Source organism: Carcharodon carcharias, chromosome 17 (assembly GCF_017639515.1).
Source record: "Carcharodon carcharias isolate sCarCar2 chromosome 17, sCarCar2.pri, whole genome shotgun sequence".
NCBI classification, from domain to species: Eukaryota; Metazoa; Chordata; class Chondrichthyes; order Lamniformes; family Lamnidae; genus Carcharodon; species Carcharodon carcharias.
Window position 1 is genome coordinate 102,039,045 of NC_054483.1, and position 24,782 is coordinate 102,063,826.

Here is a 24,782-nt window from a genome sequence, read left to right on the forward strand (position 1 = left end):
TGCATGGACCCAAATACAATTGGACTTTGATTCTGGACCCTGGAACCCATATGAAACAATATTTTTATTCTCTGTGGTCTCTGTACTGTAAATCTTTCTTTTCCTTTTCTCTCTTTACTATCTGAATAAGAAGGGGACGTTGCAAACCCTCTTTCGTGTTTTCAGTGTGTGCAAATAAACTAACCCTTTGAGTTCATCCTATCTCGAGTTTGCTGTGGGGTTATTAATAGAAAATTGGATTGCACAAAAACTGAGGAATTGGGAAATACACCACCGCTTACAAAGAGGGAAACAAATCTAAACACCTTTCTGTTTACGGATGGGTGGTGAGAGGAGAAATTAGTGCTGTTTAAATTAATCTCCCTCCTGTCCGTAACAATTCATACACACACTCAAACACACATGAACACACACACAAGCATGAAGCCATATACATTCACACACACTCATTGTTCACACTCACAGTAACATGCTTATAGATGCACGCACGCACACAAACTCATACACACAATACACATGCCCACATGCACACACGCTAACCTGCATAACATTTACACACGCATGCCCTCGCATACAACAAATGCACACACACATGCATACATGCACGTACATTCACGCTCACATTCATACAAGCACACAAGTGTACCGTTATACCCACAAACACATATACACTTCTGCAGAAACAGACATACACACACAAATGCATTGACCCAAATACAAACAAACACCATGTGCACACAAACAAATACGCACACACTTACTTACAAAGAAACAAAATGCATGGAGTTCTGGCCATGCTTTTTCCCTATATGAACAAATGCCCTTCCTCCTTCTCCCAGCTACACTGAGCGTGGCCGAGGCTTTCCTAGCATAGGGGGAGGTTCGTCGTCCAGAGATCAACTTGGCCTGAACGTGCACAGGCTTCAGATAAATACAGAGCAGGATGCAGCTTTGGTACTTTGCCAGCCCGTCCCTTCCCCTACTGATTAGAAACAGGAGCCAAGTGACTGATTCTTCAAGGTACTGTCCACGCTGCCTTCCAGTGAAAGTCAGCAAGCGGAGTGAACTGACTGTGAACTTTGCGAAACCACATAAATACACATACGAATAGAGCCTCAATCTACTTAGAGGCTTCAGGGCATAATCTGAGCACACTCACTCCAACATTACAATAATGTGATTTCACTGAGTCTCGAATATCACCACCCATGAATAAAAAGCTGCCTCTCCTCCAGTCTAGCTAACATACTCCGCATACTAATGGGGGACATTCTCACTGCAGCCTGGCAGCTTCATAAACTGAGGACACTGGCAACCGGCACTTTCTCCCTCTTCTCCACAACAAACACTTTGAAATTGGTGTTCTGACATTAGACTCTGGATTCTCTTGTATGTCTCGCTGGCCCTGTTACACTTCACCTGGGCTGCGATCCTCTATAACCCAGAATGCCAATCTATGGGAGTCAACTGCTCGCCCGTTTAGCTGTAGTTACTGTTCGCTGCCCACCATCTCAGCTCATTTACACTGGGGGAGGGTATTAGTCCACTGCCATTTACACTCCTGCAATAGAAAGATTTGCATTTATATAGCACCTTTCATAACCTCAGTATGTTACAAAATGCTTGACAGCCAGTGAAGTACTTTTTTGAACTGTAGTCATTGTTGTAAACACGGCAGCCAAATTGTGGACAAGCAAGGTCCCACAAACAACAATGAAATAAATGATCAGTTCATCTGTACTTAATTCTGATCAAAGGGCATTGACCTGAAATGTTGGTCAGGATTTTACCAACCCCCCCGCCAGGGGTAAGTGGGGTGGGAAGTGAAGGTTTGGTAAAATCATGGGGAGCTGGGTGGGATTGGCTTCCTGACATGGTGCTGCCTTCAGGATATTTTACCGACAGCAGAGCCAATGTGGAGAGGCTGCCCACAAAGGGGTGATTTACATAGGGACTATTTTAGAGCGCCTTCAGCTTTTTGCCGACACTGGGCAATCCCTCGCTGGTTTGGGAAACTGCCAGCTAAATGGAGGCAGACTTCGCTGTCGCAGCCTGCGGGGGAGGGGTGTGGGGTGCAAGGCCCCATGACCAAAGAAGGACCATGGCCCCAATGTCAGCTCCGGGAGGTGGAGGGGTGTGGGGGGGCGGAGTTTCATCTCCAATCCTCGGCCCTGTGAATTTTTTTTTTCAAGTTACCTCTCAGCGGTTCCAGGTCTCCTGCATTCCTCAGCAGCAACCACCTCTCCCAGAACCTCTGACAGTGCAGCACTCCCTTAGTACTGCACTGGAAGTGTTAGCCTAGATTATGGATTATGGGTGAGGCTTGAATCCATGACCTTCTGAAGCAGAAGCAATAGCGCAAACTAATGAGCCACAGCTATCATCACTGTCTGGGACAGCTAGGGTTGGACAATAAATGCCAGCCTTGTCAGCAAAATTCATCAATGAAAGAAAAATTTAGCAGCTGGTTAGACTGGTCACTAATAATTCATCCCTCACATAGGCAGATCATTCAGGTAATAAATTTCCAATTAAGAGACTAGTCCCATGACCAAGTACCCAACCCATCACCAGCTTATCCCCACAATGAGAGGAGGACATCAATACCCATACACTGTCTCAATGGTGTTATGAATGTGAAAGAGGGCAATCGTTTGCTAATAATATTCAGCTCTACCTCACCACCACTGCTTTCAACTCCTCCACTATCTAATTTGTCCCTATCCAATAACGGATGAGCAAAGATTTTCTCCAACTAAATATTGGGAAGACTTAACCATTGCCTTTGATCCCAGGCACAAACTCTGCTCCCTGACCAGCATTTCCATCCCTGGCAACTGTCTTAAACTGAGCAAGATAGTTCGCAAACTTGGTGTTCTGTTTGACCCTGAGGTACCGACCACATGCCTGCAATCTGCAATTCAAGAAGGCAGCTCACCACCACCTTCTCAAGGGCAATTAGGGGTGGGCAATAAATGCTGGCCTAGCCAGTGATGCCCACATCCCATAAATGAATAAAAAAAACCATCACCAAGACCACCTTCTACCAACTCTGTAACATCAGCCAGCTCCGCTCCTGCTCAGCTCAACCACTGCTGAAACCCCCATCCATGATTCTGTTACTTCTAGACCTGACTTTTCTAATGCCCACTTAGCTGGCCTCCCACCTTCCATCCTGCATAAACATGTGCTCATCCTAAACTGCCAGTATCTTAATTTGCTCTAAATCTCGTTCCTCTAGCATCTCTGTGCTGGCTAGCCTGTTCCCGGTCTGACAATGCCTCAATTTTAAAATCCTCATCTTTGTTTTCAAATCCCTCCCGCCCACCCCCCCAATTCCCTATCTCCTTTTGTCTCCTCCAGCCTTACAAACCATCAAGATCTCTGCACTCCTTCAATTCTAGCCTCTTGCACATACTCAGTTTTAATCGCTGCATTGGTGGCTGTAGCTTCAGCTACCTTAAGCCCTTTGGTGTACAGTGGGAGTGGAAAATCTATATTTTAAAAAAACCTATGACTTCAGATTTGCTAGCATGTAAATTTCTCCTTTCTGAAGTCTGCCCACACTTCCCAAATGCAGCTCCTCCTGCCCCTATGAAGGGAAATTAAATCCACAAGAAGACCCCCAGTGATCTCACTCTTCACACCAGCATTTCTGGGTTTACAGACTCACCAAATTCCGCCCTTCCCAGTAGAATGTTGACCCATCCTCCACATTCAACCCGACTTCCACTCACAGTGCAGACCCCGAATCAATGAATGAATTGGTCAGAACTATATAAAACTCTTATTGACCATTCAATCTGATCCTGACCCTAATTCAGAATAAACAGAATATTAGTTATTCTGGGAGAAGTCCCAGATGTTAACCACCCTATCCTAGAGCCTCACACACTCCCATCATTATCAGGAAAATGTTTGTTTTATGGTGTGAACAGCTGACTCTAACAGATGTTCCGTTGTGCAGTTTTGCTCCCAGCGTACAAATGTTGCAAAGTGTCAAACATCAGACAAGACACAATCAGCAGGGGCCACCTTCAGTGCGGTAACAGGCTGGGAGCAGCTTTATTACACTCACACTCACACTCACTCAATCACACTCACTCTCACACAGACTGACTCACACGCAAACACATTCACTCACACAAACACTCACTCATATTCGCACTCACTCACACACACTTGACGAAACTTAATCCAGACGATGAGCATCTCGCCCACCTGCTGGAAAGCCAGCGAGGGTCCTACGTCGCCTCCTTAGGGGAAGGCCTGCCATTTTAAGTGTTAACCAAACACTTAAGTGGCCAATGGCGGGCCTTCCCCGGGATTTAGGATCCCGGGGCGGGAAATCCTGAACCCTGAGGCAGGCAGTGCCATCGGGAGAAATCATAGCTGCCGGCGATGCACCCACCAAAGGTGCAGGATCAGCGAGTGGCCCCAAGCCAAAGGTGGGTGAGGGCAGATGGGGGTCACTGGCTGGGGGTGGGTCGGAACAAGAAGCAGGGGGATTCCTCTCATTGGGTCCCCCCCCTCCAATCCCGAGGCTAGGTCCCTCGATCAGGCACTGAATGCCAAAAGAGGCACCTCCTAACCTCTTCCACGGGAATCCGCAAGCAAACCTCGCAATGATTTTCTTTTTAGACTTCCTGCGTGGCAATTTCCCCACTGGCTGAATGCCAGCAGTGGTGGAATGAGGCTTTGAGTGGGCATTAATGGCCCACATATGGGGTTCCAATTGAACCCAGTGCAGGAAGGCTGTCCACAAGCCTTCCTGTCCCAGACCTCATTGGCGAAGAGGCGGGAAGGAGGAAGGGTTCCCACCTGGCAGACCCTGCCTGATTAAATGCCCTCCCTAGCTCCAAACCTGCCTTTGGGGTGGGCATTAAATTCCACCATTTGACTCTCACACATGTACACTTACTCATACACTTACATTCAGTTACTCATACACACTGACTGATACACACACAAACTCACTCTTGCACATACACACACAAACATACACACACCCTCACACTTGCACACATTCACACATACACAGTCACTCACATACACTGACCGATACACACACACAAACTCACTCTTGCACATATACACACAAACATACACACACCCTCACACTTGCACATTCACACATACACAGTCACACACACACTGACTGATACACACACACAAACTCACTCTTGCACATACACAAACATACACACACACACATTTTGCACACATTCACACATACACAGTTTCACACACACACAAACACTCACTCACTCACGCTCACACATTCACCATATAAACTCACTCACATTCACAAACTCAGATACACATACTCGCACACAAACTCACTCACATACATACAAACTCACACAAACTCACTCACACACACACTCAGAGACAAACACTCACATGCACACACATACTCATACGCACTTTCACACCATGCACGTACCTCTCATTGGTCCCTATCTGATTCATTGAGATGAAGCAGGGTGGGAGGAGATTCTTGTGGAGCAGAAACAACAGCATGGTCCAGTTGGGCTGAATGGCCTGTTTCTGTGCTGGAAATTCAACGTAAATATGTAATAAATTATTTTGAATTAATAGGTCAATTAAATCAGTTAAAGGAATGTCATTCAGGCTGGATATCAATGAGTAATGAGTTAAGCTGACACATTTACATGAGTAATTAACAGTTTAACCTCTTTGCAAAGTAGAAACGTGGATCATTAATTTGGTGCATGGTATCTGCAAAGCTACACACAGAAATCACTGTACTATTTAAATACAAACAATAGTAGGCCAAAATGAGAAACCTACATTGGGAAGTATTAATATATTGGAGCAGAAATATATGAATTAGTGCTTGTACAGCTTCCCTGTGCAATCTGTGAGAAACAAGATACGGCTATTCATGAGGATCAAGACAGGGGACGACAACAGGAAGAGATTTTCACATAGAATTTATAGCACAGAAAGCGGCCATTCAGCCCAACAGGTGTATGCTGCTGTTTTTGCTTCACCTGAGTATCCTCCCACTTCTTTTCATCTATCCCCATCAATGTTCTGTATTTTTCTATTCCATTCTCCTCTAAATGCATCTATACTATTTACCTCAACCACTGCCTGTCACAGTGAGTTCCACATTCTCCCCTCTTCCTGGGTAAAGAAAGTTTCTATTGAATTCCCGATTGGATTTATTAGTGATTGCCATAAACTTATGGCCCCTGGTTCAGATCTCTCTCACAAGTGGAGAAACTGGGAGGAGGCAGGGTTGGGGGGGTGCAGGGTGGGAAGGGGGAGGGTGGGAAGATGTTGGGGGGGGGGAGCAGGGTGGGAGGGAGCAGGGTAGGGATGCAGAATGGGAGGGTGGGAGGCTGTGAGGGAGAAGGGTGGGGATGCAGGTTAGGAGGGTGCAGGGTGGGAGTGTGCAGGGTAGGAGTGTGTGGGGGTGCAGGGTGGGAGAGTGCAGGGTGGATCTTGCAAGGTAAAAAGGTGAGGGGTGCAGGGTGGGAGAGAGCAGGGCGGGAGGGTGGGGTTGCAGGGTAGGGGGGTACAGGAGGTACAGGGTGAAGGGTCGGGGTGCAGGGTGGGAGGGTGTGGGAGGTGCAGGTGTGGGGTGCAGTGATGCACAGTGAGAGGGTGGGGGTGCAGGGCGGGAGGAAACAGGGTGAGAGGAAGCAGGGTGAGAAGGTGGGGGTGCAGAGTAGGAGGGTGCAGGAGGTGCAGGGTGAGAGGGTCAGTGTGCAGGGGGGGAGGGTGTGGGAGGTGCAGGTTGGGGGGTTCAGGGGTGCACGGTGAGAGGGTGGAGGTGCAGGGAGGAGGGTGGGGGTTGCAGGGTGGGACGAAGCAGGGTGAGAGGAAGCAGGGTGAGAAGGTGGGGGTGCAGGGGGGGAGGGTGTGGCAGGTGCAGGTTGGGGGGTGCAGGGTGGGAGGGTCGGGGTGCAGGGGGCGAGGGTGTGAGAGGTGCAGGTTGGGGCGTGCTGGGTGGGAAGGTGCTGGAGGTGCAGGGTGGGAGGGGGAGGGGGGTGCAGCGTGGGAGTGAGAAGGGTGAGAGGGTGGGGCATTGTTAGTGATCTGGAAATCCAGAAGTATGGGTTTCCTGGAGGACCTCCTGACTTCAACAGCAGTACTAACTAACATTTTTAAAATCGGTTCTGGTCTTTTTCCCAAGCAGAAGGACCTTCTCTACATCCATGTTATGAAACAGTTCATAATTTTAAAAACTCTATAGATCACACCTCAGCCTTCTCTTTTCTTACATTTAACCTTTAACATAGTAAAATTTCCCAAAGTGCTTCACAGGGCTGTAATCAGGCAATAAATTGACACCAAGCCAAAGAAGAAAATATTTGGACAGGTAGCCAAAAGTTTGGCTGAAGAAGTAGGTTTTAAGGAGCATCATAAAAGAGGGGATAGAAGAGGAAAGTGGAGGGGTTTAAGGAGGGAATTCCAAAGCTTAAGGGCTAGATAATTGAAGGCAAGGCTGCCAATGGTGGGCACAGGGTGTGGGGACAGACAGGAGGTCAGAATTGGGGGACAGCAGAGATCTCAGAAGGCTGGAGGAGGTGTCAGAGATAGTGAGGGGCAAGGCCATGGAGGGATTTGAACAGGAGAGTGAGGATTTTAAAATGACGCACTGGTGGAACAGGAGTCTATGTTGATCAGTGAGCACAGGGATGATGGTTAAACAGGATGGAGCACAAACATGGATCTATCGTTTTTCCTTCAGATGCTAATGGGCCTGCTGTGGTGTTTCTAGAATTTTCTGTTACTTCCTTGAACACGCTAGAACCATCAGAAGGAATTGTGTATTTTTCATGAACAATCACCTTGACCATTGTCTCCAATGAAGAAGGGACATTGCAGTGAGAGACAAATGTGTTAATTGGGACCTAGAAGAGATGAGGATAAAGACACTGGATGATTGTAAAACCAATTCTGAAGAATTCAATTTGAAGTTTAAATCTATCTTTCTCCTTCAGATATTCAGTAATAAAAGTCATCCTTTATGTTAACAGAGAGGGGGCCGTCTGGAGTTTGTCGGCCTGTACAGTAAGCCAAAGTGTGACAACCATAGGTTTACAGCTTAGAGCAGCTACTCCTTGGACTCTGCTGTCTGTTTGTGCTTCTACCTTCCAGTCAGCATCCACACTGTTCCTTTTTTATCGTGAGATATATCAGTATGCAGAGCAGCAAGTCAGGGAATCTATCCAGAACAGGTCCTCCCAACCATTCGGGTGAGCGGGTGTTGCATGCCTTGGAGTTGTCCTTCCAGATGTCTCTGCACCGCTTCTCCAGACCAGCTTGCTGTTTTCAGCTTTCTGTCTCACTTCTCAACAGTGGCCACTCACATGCACACACATGTGTGCACACACACACACGCAGAATTGTAGATTAACCTTTGGAGGCCTCCCTGATAACAACAGTGCATGTAAATAAGAAGGGTGATAAGTGTGAGCTTGTTAATGTTGGCTAAATAAGATCTATAATGAGTATCACTGCAGGATGATCTGAGCTGTCCAATCCACCACCATCACTGTGACATATCTCTGCAATCTACCGACTTTAACGCTGCATCTAATTTACGTCTTGTAGGGAGCTGGAATGAAATGTTAATAAAGAATATTTGCTTCTCCTCACCTTAACAGCAGCCTGGGGCTGTGAGACATCTGTTTCAAAGCAGATCAGTTAAAAATGCACAGCTCATTGAGGCTGACATCACCATCTCGCTCCTGACAGCTCATTTCTCCTATTGACCCAAAGTCTGTCAATAGCAGCATTTCCCAGATACATTCAACATGCAAAAATTATATGCAATTTACTCTGAAGGACTTTAATCAAGGCAACTGAAATCAGCCCATTATATTTACTGAAATTGTTCTGTAGCATATCACAGTGCTTTACTCAACAATGTGCTGGAAACTTTCCAACTCCCACTGTCGTGCACTTTGTTTGCATGTCTGCCTCTGTCTTAGTGAATCATGGACCAAACCCCTATCCATTCACTCCCACTGTATGGATTCTCAATGGATCAAACTCCTTTCCATTCACTCCCACTGTATGGAATCTCAATGGACCAAACCCCTTCCAGCTCACTCCCACTGTATGGATTCTTGGTGGACTAAAGTCCTTCCCATTCACTCCCACTGTATTGGAATCTCAATGGACCACTATGTGACTATGTGAAAGATAAACTTTCCCTCCTCATCCTTCTCGACATGTCTGCAGCCTATGACATGGCTGATCACACTATCCTCCTCTAACGCCTCACCACTGTCATCCAGCTGGGTGGGACTGCTATCATCTGGTTGCATTCTTATCTGCCTAATCCTAGCCAGAGCATCACTAACAATGGCTTCTCTTCCTCTTCCTGCACTGTTACTTTTGGTGTCCCCCAAGGATCTATCCTTGGCCCCCTCCTATTTCTCATCTACATGATGTCCCTTGGCAACATCATTCCAAAGATATGGCATTAGTTTTCACCTGTACACTGATGAACCCCAGCCCTACCTCACAATCACCTCTCTCGACTCTTTGACAGTTGCTAAATTATCAGACTGCTTATCCAACATCCAGAACTGAATGAGCAGAAATTTCTTCCTATTAATTACTGGGAAGACTGAAGCCATTGTTTATGGTCCCCACTCCAAAATCCATAGCCTAACTACTGACCTCCTTCCTCTCCCTGATAACAGTCTGAGATTAAGTCAGTCTGTTCACAACCATGGTGTTACATTTGGCTCTGAGGTGAGCTTCTGATCTCATATTCTTGCCATCTCTAAGTCTGCAACTTCCACCTCCGTAACATCATTCAACTTCACCCCTGTCTCAGCCCATCTGCTGCTGAAACCCTCATTCGTGCCACTATTACCTCTAGACTTGACCATTCCAACTCACTCCTCGCTGATCTCCCACATTCTATTCTCTGTAAACTTGAGAACATCCAAAACTCTGCTGCCTGTTACTTAACTCACAGCCAGTCTCATTCCCCTATCCCCACTGTGCATGCTGAACCACACTGGCTTCCAGTCAAGCAACAACTTGATTTTAAAATTTTCATCATAATAAAAGCAAAATACTGCAGATGCTGGAAATCTGAAAACAAAATCAGAAAATGCTGGAAATGCTCAGCAGATCTGGCAACGTGTGGTGAGAGAAACAGAGTTAACATTTCGAGTTGAATATGAATCTTCTTCAGAACACCTACTTTTAAAATTTTCATCCTTGTTTTCAAATCCCTCCATGGCCTCGCCCCTCCCTATCTCTGTAATCTCCTCGAGGCCCATAACCCTCCGAGCTATCTGCGCTCCCCTAATTCTAGCCTCTGTGCATTTCAAATTATAATCATTCCACCATTGGTGGCCATGTCTTCAGCTGTCTAGACCCCAGGCTCTGGAATTTCCTCCCTACACCTCTCTGCCTCTCTATCTCACTTTCCTCCTTTAAGACACTCCTTAAAACCTACCTCTTTGACCAAACTTTAGGTCACCTGACCTAATATTGCCTTATGTGGCTCGGCGTCATAGTTTGCTTTACAATGCTCCTGTGAAGCACCTTGGGACATTGCATTATGTTAAAGGCGCTATATAAGTATAAGCAGTTGTTGTTGAAGCTGTGACAGCAAATGGGGACACTTTTTCAAAGAAAGGCTTCTCTCATGAGGACCCCCTTTAAAAGTTAGCCAGTGGACAATTATCACTAATCCTGAGAGATAATTATTATCCCCAGGGAGCTTTTCAATTCTCTTTTACAATTCTAATTGTACAAATTACCATAGCTCCCTCCCTGTCAGGCTCAACAACCAGCTACCCAATAAAACATTCACTGTTTAAATTAAAATGTGAACATTTTTAGCAAGTTAGCAAACAAGCAGCCCAAACAATAATAAATCACAATCATTCTTTTTTAAGTAGAATCACATAGAATTTAAAATACTGAAACAGGCCATTCTGCCCAAATGGTCCATGCTGGTGTTTATGCTTCACATGAGCATCCAATCACCCTTATTCATCTCACCCCACCAGCATATCCTTCTATTTATTTCTCCACCATGTGTTTATCCAGATTCCCCTTAAATGCGTCTTTGCTATTTGCCTCAACCACTCCTTGTGGTAGTGAGTTCCACATTCTCATTATTCTCTGGATAACGAAGTTTCTCCTGAATCGTCTTTCAGATTTATTGCTGACTGTTTTACATTTATGGCCCCTTTGGACTCCCCCACAATTACAATTTGAATCCTGTTATATATTGATTTAAATTTCTTGTGGTCTCTTTTTACATTTAGGGAGGCGAGGGGGATGGGGTTAGGGGTCAGGTTGTAAGAAAGAGGTAAAGGGCTTTGCTCTTCATTGTGTAAACTTTACGCGAGCGTTTTCCGGCACTCAGTACCACATAGAGCGGCAGCGACTCTTTAGGCAGTGGACAGGCGCAAAGAGCTTCATGACATCAGTGCAAAGGGCTGAGCGAGCCATAAAAACAGAGATATGTTTTAAAGTAGCTTGAGTTTCAGTTGGGCAGGGGAAGGGGTGAGTGTGAAACGTGCTTGCTGATGAGGAAGGATGTTCTTGCCATAGAGGGAGTGCAGTGAAGGTTTATCCGACTGATTCCTGGGATGGCAGGACTGATGTATGAGGAGAGATTGAGTCGGTTAGGATTATATTCGCTGGAGTTCAGAAGAATGAGTGGGGGGGGATCTCATAGAAACCTATAAAATTCTAACAGGACTAGACAAGGTAGATGCAGGAAGGATGTTCCCAATGGTGGGGGAATCCAAAACCAGGAGTCACAGTCTGAGGATATGGGGTAGACCATTTAGGACTGAGATGAGGAGAAATTTCTTCACCCAGAGAAGTGGTGAGCCTGTGGAATTCGCTATCACAGAAAATAGTTGAGGCCAAAACATTGTATGTTTTCAAGGAGGAGTTAGATATAGCTCTTGGGGCAAAAGGGATCAAAGGATATGGGGAGAAAGCGGGAGCAGGCTATTGAGTTGGATGATCAGCCACGATCATAATGAATGGCGGAGCAGGCTCGAAGAGCTGAATGGCCAACTCCTGCTCCTATTTTCTATGTTTCTATGTAACATTTGAGACCCATGCTATTTTAAATCCTGGGCCTGGTTAACACTTCCTAGGCCTTGTTAACACACAACTGGGAAACAGCTACTGGCAGGAGATTAGGTGTGTGGGTTCCGGGAGAGTCTTGAGGGAGTGAAGTGCCCTTTGCATTGATGACACGAAGCTCTTTGTACCTGTTCACTGTGGTGGCAGTCCATGAGACTGGAGAGAGGCCATGACTTTCCGCCTAGACTCCATGGGATCACTGCTTCCTTGTCATCTTATTAGCTGGCCCCAATTATCTTTGTGCAATTTTCCCACTCAGACCTATGTTACATCATCAGACCTTGATATCCAATATTTAGAGAAGGGTTTGTTGAGGCAGCTTAGTCTCTCATCCAGAAACCTGAGTAAACCTGGGTCAGCGGGGTGCAGGGGGAGGGGTGGTAGTGGGGAGGGCTTTGTCTTCCAGCTAGCCATCCAGTTTCGAAGCAGATGACCCAATCTACAAAATCTACTGCCACAACTCGCCAAGACATCTCCCAAACCCCTGACCTCCACCATCTAGAAGGACAATGATGGAGATGCGCGGGAGCACCACCACTTGCAAGTTTCCTTCCAAGCATACCATCCACTTGGAATTATACAGCCAGTCGATCTTTCACAGTCGCTAGGTCAAAACATTGGAAATCCCTTCCTAACAGCACTGTGGGTAAACCTATACCACATAGAATGCAGCAATGTAAGAAGGTGGATCACCATCACCTTCTCAAGGGCAATTAGGGATGGGCAATAAATGCTGGCCTTGCCAACCAGAGACACTCACATTCCATGAATCAATAAAAAAAAGACTGAAGGGAGATGGTATACATGTATATGGTGATTGTTGGTTTTAACAGAGTGCTGACGTGGGGTTTACTACATAAATTGTCCATTGGGAGATGACAGCAGAGGATCAATATAAGAAGCAGCTTAACAGTAACAAGGGACGTTATGAGCCCAGGGAGTGTGACATTTCCAGTGTCTGATTTCACTGCTTACTGAATAATGAGGTGTCTGACTGACACATTTAGATAAACAATTAGCAGATTAGGGTTTACAGAGGTGAGAATGGGGTCATTAATCAATTTAGGAGATCAGGATTCGGCAAAGGTTATAAAAATATCATTTGGCCAATCTGACGGTGCAGTATATAGATATAGCACAATGACTGCCTGCAAGTAAACATTCCACAGCTAAACACTGCGTGCAATCACTGCATGCTGTGCACTGGGACCAGGATGGTCCTCCCAGGTCTATAAACAGAAAATCCTGGAAATACTCAGCCGGTTAGGTAGCATCTTTGAAGAGAGAAATAGAGGGCTGCGTTTCACGTGCCTCCGCCAGGCGTGTTTCCAGTGGAGGGAATAGGATGGGTGCCCACCCCACCACCTTCCCACCCACCCCTGAGCGCACCCCCATAATATGGGGGTTGGGCGGGCACCAAAATCGGCAGCCCACCCGCCATATTTAAATAGGTAATCAAGGGTCAATTAGGCTTGCTACCAAGCCAATTGACCCTGATAATAAGCTGCCTGCACCATAAGACGTTTGGGTGGACAGGCAGGCGGAAATGGGCAGCCCGATTTTTAAAATAATTTCTACAAACGGCATGAAAGGGGTGCGGGGGTTTGATCTTTAGGAGCTGCCCTTTGTGGACCAGGGGCAGCCCCCCCCTAAGATGGAATCAGCCCCCTTTGTTCCTACACCGCATCCCCCACCCCCCCACACCTCCAAAGCCTTAAGCCCATCACCCCCACAACCTCGCCTCCCTCTCTGACCTGCTGAACGCCTCCCTGCCCAAGGGCCCTATCTTAACTGCTCCAGAGATCCATGGGCCTTCTTCCTCCTCTTCTTGCAGTCCTGGCAGCAGCCAATAACACGCTGTTGGTGCTAACAGGACTGATGGAGCTGCTGATCAATCCGATTGGCCGCAGCTCCAGAGGGCGGCACTTCCTCCCCAGTGAGGGGCAGAAGTCTCACTTGGCCCTTGTTAAGCCCGCCTGAGGTGCGCCATGGCTGCAGGGCAGGCCAGCATGCTGTGGGTCGGCTCCACGATGACTTAGCTTCTGGGGGTCGGGTGGGGTGGGTGTGGTGGTGGTGAGCTGTCCACCCTTATACTATTCAGCACAGAGTTAACATTTCAGGTTTGTGATATTCCATCAGATGAAACATTTGATGCAATGGATGATACAAGTTTGAAACTCTCTCTCAAAAAGGCAACAATTTTAAATGTGGGATCAATAAACTTCACCCACCCCACCGCCCCTCTTCTGCTGGTACATTCCGCTCCTCCTGAAAGTCAATGGACTTTTGACAAGGCCACCGAATGTCCCATGGCAGGTCCCATCAAGTTGGGGCCAGGAAATCCCGGCCGAGGGATAAGAGGATATGAAGGAGAATTTTCTGCCCGTCGGGGGGGGGGGTGGCGGTGTGGAGGGTTGGGTGGGAGCAGGTATGGGCGGGCGTGCAGCCGCCATTTTACGTGGGCAGGCCAATTAAGGCCTGCCCAGCATGACACGCACCTGGAAATGCTGAGCGCAAAAGAGCGCAGGAATCTCCGAGGCACAGAGCTGCCTCAGGGAGATCAGTCTGAGTTTCAAAAATTTTAATAAAGAAAGAAAAAAAAATTTAGGACATGTCCCCTCATGTGAAAGTGTCACACGAGCTGGACATGTCTATGAATTTTAATGAAAATCTTTATTTCACTTATAAATCATTTATGAAACCTCATCCCACCCGTGGGCTCTTCGCCTGCCCGCCAACCTTAGATTGGACGGGCAGCTATGTTAAGTGGTTTAAATAAGTTTTTAAATGGCCTTAATAGGCCTTTGATAGTTCGGAGAGCGCACAGCCGACTCCGGTGCGCGGCCGCTGAACTGAAAATCAGAATGATGCGCGGTGACATCAGGACACACAGCCGATTCACCATGCATCATTTAACGTGTCGGCGAGCGGGCCTTGCCCCCGCTTGCTGAGCCGAAGATTCTAGCCATGGAGTCAAAACAGGTTGCTGAGGTACAGATTAGTCACATTCTCATTGATTGGCAGAACGCGCACAAGGAGCAAAATGGCCCACTTATGTTCATATGTTCCAAATTGCATGCAGTATTACCCCCACACTCATGTTACATGATTGTCCATATAAAGTTACTGGACATCAGACCAATTTAGAAACGCTACCTGGCTTTGCACTGGGCTAGTGTCAGTGGTTGGAGGGTGTCAGCGAATCCCCAATGAATTCCCTGTTCATGAGGGCCACAATAAAGGCTAATAGGCAAGATAAGGGATCATGGAGTTGGGGGTAATATATTAGCATGGATGGAGGATTGGTGAACGGATAGAAAGCGAACAGCAGGCATAAACAGGCCGTTTCAAGTTGGAATAGAGAAGCAGATTTTATTTTTAAAGGTGTGAAAATTGTAAGTATTGATGTTCAAAGAGACACTGCTGTGCTTATAAAAGGAGCACAGAAAGTTAGCATTGAGTTACAGCAAGCGAGGTTGGTCTTTATTGCAAGGAGGCTTCGGGGTACTAGAATAAAGGAGTCTTGCTGCAATTGTACAGGATTTTGGTGAGACCATATCTGGAGTAGTGTGTGCAGTTTTGGTCTCCACATATAAGAAAGGATATATTTGCATTGAAGGCAGTACAGCAAGGTTCACTAAACCGGACCCTGGGATAAGTGGGGGGCTGTTCTATGATTAGAAGCTGAGTAAATTGGGCTTATATTCTCTAGAGTTTAAAAGAATGAGAGGCGACTTATCGAAACCTACAAAATTCTGATGGAGCTTGATAAAGTGCACCCTAAGAGATTGTTTCTGCTGGTCAAAGAATCTAAAACATGAAGGCGTCAATCATTCAGGACTGAGATAAAGAGAAAGTACTTCACTCAAAGGGTTGTGAATCTTTGGAATTCTCTACCCCAGAGAGTTGTGATGCTCCATCATTGAATACGTTTAAGGCTGAGATAGACATATTTTTGGTCTCTCAGGGAATTAAGGGATATGGGGAGAAGGCAAAAAATAGAGTTGAAGCCTAAGATCAGCCATGATCGTGTGGAACGGCGGAGCAGGCTTGATGGACCGTGTGGTCTACTTCTGGTCCTATTTCTTGTGTTCTTGTGTTAACTTGTTGTGATATCATGAGCACTGCATGTTTTGGATTATATTAGTGTGTTTATCCATTATTAATCAGTCTTCTATTTCTTGAGTCCACATACCTGTATTATAACAGAAAGATAGTGAGTCTCCTGTACCCAACAGCAATGCTGAAAGGTCTATGGTGTGAGTGCAGGTTGGCTGTAAATATTCTTGCAGCAGATGGCATAATTTAGTAACTATCCCATGCTGAGTTCCTCATAGTTTATGCCAGGTGAAATCACGGACCCTTACAGCACAAAGAAGGTCATTTGGCCCATCATGCCTGTGCTGGCTCTTTGAAAGAGCAATTCAATTATTCTCACTCCCTTTTGCTTCAGCATAGCAAATCTTTCCTTTTCAAATGTATATCCAATTTCTTTTTGAAAATTACTATTGAATCTGCTTCCACCATCTATTCAGCCCAGATCACAACAACTCATTGTGTGAAAAAGTCTCCTCACTTCTCCACTGGTTCTTATGCCAATTATCTTAACTCTGAGTCCTCAGGTTACTGACCCTCCTGACAGCAGAAATAGTTTCATTCTGTCTACTCTATAAAAACCTTTGCAATATTGGTTCAAGAAGGCAGCTCACCACCACCTTCTCAAAGGTAACTAGAGATGGGGAATAAATGCTGGCCCAGCCAGCGAAGCCCACATCCCGTGAATGAATAAAAAAATCTCCACAAATCTTCCATTAGTCTTCTCTGCTCAAACTAGAATAATCCCAGTTTATTTAGCCTCCCTAAACAATTGAAGTTCTTAATCCCCGGCACCATTCTGGCAAATTGCCTCCACACCCTATCTGAAAGAGTTGACAGCCTTTCTAAAGTCTGGTGAACACAATACTCCACTTGGGTCTAACCAGTGATTTACAGAGGTTTAACATAAAATCCTTGCTTTTGTACTCTATGGACAAAATCATCCCAGGTTTGCACAAAATGTTGTAGTGGGCACGATAAAGGGAGTTTTACTGCTGGCCGCAATGGCAGCTTTTCACACCATATCATCCTGTTCCTGGCTCATCCCGCCTCATTAATAATGCACTCCAGGGAAACACACCTGGTGACTGGCAGGGCAGTCTCTGATTCACCCACTCTGCCATCACCTCAGGCCTTCAGTAATCCGGGCCCCATATTTAAAGGGCGCCCCTACACAGAGCTAGCACTCTCTTAAGGCATCGGAAGGTGCTGCAAAATCATGGCTGCCAAAGGGAGGAAACATGCTTCCTTCAAATTTAGTGATGCCTCCCTGGATGCTGTGGAGGCCTGCCTTGAAGTCCTCTACCCCCACTCTGGGTGAAGATCAGCAAGCAAGATCCAGCATGGGAGGTGATGGCAGCAGTGGTCAGCACCAAAACCCTGCAAAAGAGAACAGGGTGCTTGCTCACTGCCAGTTCACAGGACATCATCATTCACTCTCTCACACTCAACTTCATCTGCCCTGCAGGTTGTGCATCCCATCTATGGCACCACTCACTACCCACACATGTCAGGCATCCTTATCGTCTGCCCTGGCAGGTGTCCTGCTTACACTTTCTCCATCTGTATTCATGCAGGACAAGCTGGTACACAACAAAAGGGAGAGGTCGCAGACTGGTGGAGGAATGCCTGACATCAAGGTCCTCACATTTGAAAATAGAATCATCCAGCTGGCCGGCGATGATCTGGACGTTTCCTGGACTGACAGTGAGGCTAGTGATGCTTAACCAAGTAAGGATCCAGCATTACAACATCCATCAGACAACCATGTTGTCAGCAAGTTCCTGTGTTCCACAGTCCCCTGCCATGCGCTAATAATCTCTCCTTGCTTTCGCAGACAGATCTGGGGAGCAGCTGGTGGGGTCCACAACCCAGGGCCTCAAATCAAGCCCTGAAGAAACCTCTGATGAGGAATCTGGAGGCACCCTCCTTGAAGTCCCATCACAGCGCACACCCACACCCTCCACCAGCGCAGAGGCACACACCTCGGTGGGACCTAGCTTTGTGTAACCTTGGGATCACAATCTGGTGAGCACATCGTACTTTCTGATCCACAGCAGGCAGCAGCAGGGACTTCCTGGGTGTCCAGCACTTGGAGGACTGCTGGAGGCCAGAAATTTGCTGAATCCGAGTCAGATGAGGAGCCTCTGGACTTGGTTATGTCTCAATTGCTGGAGCTGCAAAGGCAAGCTCGGGAACATCAGGAAAGGATGTTTACTGCACTTCTCAGATTGCAAGGCATGGTGGAGGAGTCCGTCTGCCTTCAGTGTGAAGTGATAGCGCCGGCATGCCAACACACCAAGGTCAACACTGGTAGGTTGGCGGCCGCCATAGAGACCTTGGTCCAGGACATCGGTCCTACACTGCTGCACGGGCTGAATTCCATCACTGGTGCCACAGTTGGCCTCTAACAGTGTCAATGTGAGAGGGGTGCCAGACTGCTCTATCTCACTCCAGCTTCCCCTTCTCCTCAATGAGTCAGATAGGGGCCCTCAGGCATCCATAGGGAGGTGGATCAGCAGGTGCACACCCCGAGGCCATTCACCCAAGTAACTCTGGGAGTGTCAAGTCCACACAAATCCCCTTTTCCTGTGAATCCAGTAGCTCCAGCTCCACAGGCCTAGGAGGGTGCCAGTGCCACTGCCACACAGCAGGACCCCAAAAGCAGGCCAGGTCCTCCAGGTCTCGGCACTCCAGAGAACACCCCTCAAGGTCATCACAGACAGGGCATAGCAGTCAGCAGGCTGCCACCACCTCCGCTGTGGACGTTGGGGGAGCACCAAGGTGTAGCAGCAGGGTTAGGAAGGTTAAGAATATATAGTTGCACAGCCTGAACGCAGGTGTTAATCACACGTACTTAATGTTCACTATTGTAAATAAACTCCCAATAATGTCTCCCTGCCTATGGCTCCTTGTTCTGATGAGCAGTGTTCATGTCACTCGGGTGTGAAACCTTGTTCCTGCACAAGATAAAGGCAGATGTCTCAGTCCAGGGCCTCGTCCTTGTGCAGTGTGTAACCTTCAGACCAAAGTGATAGTTCAGCTTCACACTCCCTGTACTTTTGTGATGCCTACACCTCCACGGTGCTTGTCATTGCTGTCAAAATGTCGTGGGCAGGCATCACAGAGTTCCATCATTCTCTCTGTGTGCTCTCAGCACCTTTGAAGTGGAGCTGGCCCCCCAACTCCAGCAACTGTGACCGGTGATGTTGTGCTCCTCAAGGAGTCAAGTGCTGAAGGCTGACAAAAGATCAGGTGCATTTAAAGTTTCATAGCTGTGTCTCCATGAAATGACTGATCATAGAGTGCAAGCGAGCTGCCCTCAGCTAGACTGGAGTCAGACATTCACAGAGGCTATGTGAAGATCTGTGGAGTTTCTTCATTGCATGTTGTCATCATCCTCCTGGAATCTAGCAACTATTCAGGCCTCTGATGCGTCTCCATGGCATGAGCCTGAGCGCTGAGGGTATGTGCATTGCCATTGGCCACACAGGAGTCAAACATTCATAGATGCAAAGTGAGGATGTCAGGACTGTCCTCACTGCATCTCATCATCCTCCTCGAATCTTGTGGCTATGAGGGCCTCCCAAGCGCACCTGCATCATCTGGCCCATGTAATGGCTTCATCGCTGGCATCCTCATCATCGAGGACCTCATCACTGTCATCCCCTTCACCACTCTCCTTATTGGAGGATACATGCAACCCCTCCATCTCCTCCTCAGCTAGGTCCTCCCCATCTTGCAGCACCAGGATGTGGAGCGTGCAGCAAGCGACGATGATGCATGACACACTCTGGGGACTGTGTTGCAGCGCTTAACCGGAACTGTTGATGCACCAGAACCTCATTTTTAAAATGCCTATAGTTTGCTCCACCAAAGTCCGGGTCACGGCATAAGCCTCCTTATACCGTCGCTCTGCTGCAGTCTGAGGCTGCCGCACAGGCATCATCAGCCTCATGTTCACGAAGATGGTGTCCATGAGCTCCTTGATACACATGCATGGAGGCTTGCGAGAGCCTGCACAGGTCACCTGTGGAGCCCTAAGAGCCAGTGGCGTATAAATTTAGCACCACGGTTACTTTCACGGTCACTGGCAGTGGATGCCCTCCATGTCCCCATGGTGCCAAATCCTGCAGCAGGTGGCATATGTGCCTGACCAGTTCCCTAGACATGGGCAGACTTCGGTGACACTGGTTCTCAGTCATCTGCAGGAATGACAGGTGCTGTCTATAGACCCTGGGTCTGGTCAGGCCCCTACGAGCGAAGGCTCTCTGTGGATCTTGAGCTGTGTGCGCAGCAGGCCCTGCTGTCCCTTCACCTCGAGGGAGGTGCTCCTCCCTTTGCCAGGCTAGGCGCTTCCACCACTCTCTTCTTCTTCTCTGGTCTCTGTAAGCCATGAGGCATACTGCTAAATCATCAGGCTCCATGATCCTGATATTGTCTTCCTGCAGGATCAAAGAGAGAGATGCCTGGGTTAGCATGGGTGTGCTAAGAACCTCTCTTGGTTAAGTGTGAAAGCCCCTTAACGCATAACGCATGCTGGAGAGTGCTGGCCACCACCTGGATGGCCAGTGTATAGTACACTCATTGGTTGTCCAAAACTCCACCCACATCCACCCCACTCCACTTGACTGATTGGCAGCAGCCCATTGGACTGCATGCTGTGCTCTCAGCTCAGGCGCAGGCATTCTCCTAACCCACACTGCAAGGCTGCACTGTTATCTTGAACCATAATGGATACTGGTCCACACCTTAATAAAGACATTGCAAGGGGCTATGAGTGCCTCCACCAGTGACAGTGCCTTGGCCACCTTTCGCAAGGAGATTCTACAGTTTGCCAATGTGCCAATTACTTTGCTGCCTCCTAAAAGGCACATTAATTTGCAGTCTGCGTCTGATGGTGAAAAGTTCTGGAGCATTTGGTGGCATTTTCATGCTTTTCTGTTGCTTGAATGGGCAGAAAAGCTTCAGAGGTTGACTCCAGGCACGTCGATGGAGCTGCAACTGAACGGTCTCAGCCGCAGAAGAATGCTCACTTGTGACTAACTTTTCTGAGTGAGAGTTCGCTTCCCTCAGCCCCCTCCCCACAGCACCCTCCCCCCACCCACCCCCAGCTCTTGCTTAAGTATTTCCTTCAGTCTGTCTGTGACAGGGTCACATGAGGGGACATGTTTTTAACAATATACAATTCTTTATTTTTAACTTTCAAAACTCTTCATCTTCCTGAGGCAGCTCTGTGCCTCAGGGAGCTTTTCTTGCGCGCATTCGCCCTCCTCCTCCCCCACCACACGAGCAGCACTGAGCGCTGCAGCACACGCTTCACGCTGGGCTGGCTCTTAATTGGCTCGCCAGCGTGAAATCACGATCACAGCCCAATCGCGGGCGGCGGTCAGCTCCCTGAACGCTCCCGCTCGCCCCACCAAGGGCAAAATGCTAGCCTATGACTAGTTGTGCACAGTGGTGTGGACAGTGGTGTATGTTACTGGATTAGTAATCCAGAGACCTGAACTAATAATTCAGAGAATAGAAACTCAAATCCCATCATGGCAGTTTGAGAATTTGAATTGAGTTTTAAAATCTGGAAGTAAAAAGCTGTTGAATTGTAGTAAAAGCCCAATTAGTTCACCAATATCCTTGAGGGAAGGGAACCTGCTGTCCTTACCCAATCTGGCCTACATGATACTCCAGCCCTCACCAACATGTTTGACTCTTAACTGTCCTCTGCTCTCCCACTTGAATCAAAAACACGTTAATCTGTGGTTCAAGAAGAAGGCCCATCACCATCTTGCAGCACCTAGGGATAACAATAAATAGTGGCCTTGTCAGCGATGCCCACATACTTAAAATGAATGTATTTTAAAAAAACACTGCCAGATGTGTCATAATAAACAGTGGAGGGAGGGCAAATTGAAACCGGAATGCGTTTGTTCATGAATACTGTCATAGTGGCTAACTGGCCCAAGGTCATCTCTTTGTTACAATGTCATTGGTTTAGTCACAAAAGAATCAATCAAAAATAACACCAATGTGATGGTTCTGTGATCTGATTGTACCCTGGTTGTTGACTCAATTCTAGACCATATTTCTGGTTAAAGAGACAGGATAAAAAGGGCTGGATCTGTTGACATCTGGAATGTGATTATTTAAAGGGATTGCAGCATCTGGTTATGCAACCTGATTGGTTGCAGGGACTTTCCAAAATTGCTACATGATCGAGACACACATTTGCGAGTCTTTTAATAATAGACGTTTATCGCGATGAACACTATCTGTACAAATTATTGATGTAATAAGGTGAACTACATCAAAATAACTGGGTCAGAACAAGGCTGGGTTTCATAAGCACAAAGCCAGTTAGCATTGATTACCACGGTGCTGCATGGAATTAATAACCAAATGTTACTGAAATGTGAGAATGACCTATGGTATTCTCAGCCTCCATCAATACAGAAATTCACACCTCTGTTTGCTTCACTGTGTCAAATATTGAAAAAAGAAACTAATTAGATCCAAACGAATGGGGTTAGTAATGTGTGTACTGATCCCTACCCACAAAAAGCTTGCTCCGTTATTGCCCAATACTCTGTGGCCATTCATCCGTCTCCGAGAACAGGCTAGCATTAAGTGACTGAGTGCATGTAAAACAATCAGGAGGGGACTGGACTTCCCAACAAGCACCAAGAAGCAGGAGAGATGAATTATCACAGTTGTGACAATGTGGCAGCCATTTGGACACAAGATCCCACAAACAGCAGCAAGCTGAATGGCCAGCTAATTTTCTTTTTTGGGAATGCTTTTAGACGTTGTTGACAGTATTTAATTTTCAATTTAATTAAAGGTCAAAGAATAGGTAAATTTTTGGATAAATTAGCTAAAGTAAAATATTGTATTTACATTTTCATAAGGAATAGCAAGGTGCTAATGACCAGATAATCTACTTTATTGACATTGGTTAAGCAATAAGTGTTGATCAGGATAACACTCCTTCAAATACTGTTGTTGGATCTTTAGTATCTGGGCAGGGCCTTGGTTAAACATCTCATTCAAATGTCAGCACAACATTTCCTCAGCATTGTACTGAAGCGGGAGCTTGAATCATGTGATAAATTCACCAAAGTAGGACATGGACATACAACCTTTGTACTCAAGAAGTAACAGTGCTACCCACAGAGCCACAGTTGACACCTAATAAGCTTTACAGATGAATGCAGGATATGGCAAATACATTGGATGGATTCTTCAAAAACAGGACTAACTTAAGTGCCACCTTCCCAGTGAAGCCAACTTCCCAACGAGTGATTTTAAAAAAAGGCTTTTTTAAAATTTATTCATCGGATGTGGGCTTCGCTGTCTGGGCCAGCATTTATTGCCCATTCCTAGTTGCCCTTGAGAAGGTGGTGGTGAGCTGCCTTCTTGAACCGCTGCAGTCCATGTGGTCTAGGTATACCCACAGTGCTGTTAGGAAGTGAATTCCAGGAGTTTGACCCAGTGACAGTGAAGAATCGGCGATATATTTCCAAGTCAGGATGGTGAGTGGCTTGGAGGGGAACTTCCAGGTGGTGGTGTTCCTATCTATCTGCTGCTCCTTGTTCTTCTAGATGATAGTGGTCGTGGGTTTGGAAGGTGCTGTCTAAGGAGCCTTGGTGAATTCCTGCAGTGTATCTTGTAGATGGTACACACTGCTGCTACTGTGCATCAGTGTGGAGGGAGTGAATGTTTGTGGATGAAGTGCCAGTCAAGCGGACTGCTTTGTCCTGGACGGTGTCCAGCTTCTTCAGTGTTGTGGGAGCTGCACTCATCTAGGTAAGTGGAGAGTATTCCATCACACTCCTGTCTTGTGCCTTGTAGATGGTGGTCAGGTTTTGGGGAGTCAGGAGGTGAGTTACTCATTGCACAATTCCTAGCCTCTGACCTGCTATTGTAGCCAGAGGTCTTATATGGCTAGTCCAGTTAAGTTTCTGGTCAATGGTAACCCCCAGGATGTTGATAGTGTGTGGATTCTCTCTTGTTGGAGATGGTCATTGCCTAGCACTTGTGTGGCACGAATGTTACTTGCTACTTGTCAGCCCAAGCCTGGATTTTGTCCAGGTCTTGCTGCATTTGGACATGGGTTGCTTCAGTATCTGAGGAGTCGTGAATGGTGCTAAACATCATGCAGTCATCAGCTTGAGGTATGTGGCACTTGCATTATTAGTGCTTTTAGTGCAGAAAAGGTCGTGGAGTGATTTCAAGGGAGTAAGGCACAAATGTCAAGCCATGGAGGGAAAAATTAGGGGAAGTGACCAAAAGATTTGCTGCATGTCCATCATCTTATGCAGATGGAAGAAGGCTGATGATGATGACAGTTAAGGGGCTCATTCAACAATGATGAAGTACAAAGGAAGACGGTTGTAGCTGTTGGAGGTCAATCATCTCAATTCCAGGACATCACTGCAGGAGTTCCTCAGGGTTGTGTCCTAGGCCAAACCATCTTTAGCTGCTTCATCAATGATCTTTCCTCCATCATAAGGTCAGAAGTTGGGATGTTCGCTGATGATTATACAATGTTCAGCACCATTCGCAACTCC

General features: G+C 46.9%; 1 protein-coding gene across 4 annotated transcripts in view; it reads right to left on the reverse strand.

Moving 5' to 3' along the window:
* Positions 1 to 24,782, reverse strand: part of naif1 (nuclear apoptosis inducing factor 1) — an 82,729-nt gene that overhangs the window by 31,167 nt on the left and 26,780 nt on the right. For all 4 annotated transcript variants that reach the window (XR_005945659.1, XR_005945658.1, XM_041209742.1 and 1 more), the window contains exon 4: positions 5,447 to 5,555. Coding sequence is in view for 2 of the 4 variants with exons in the window: in XM_041209742.1 (XP_041065676.1) it covers positions 5,447 to 5,555 (109 nt within the window). In the remaining 2 variants the exon portion in view is untranslated. The remainder of the gene's footprint in view (positions 1 to 5,446; positions 5,556 to 24,782) is intronic.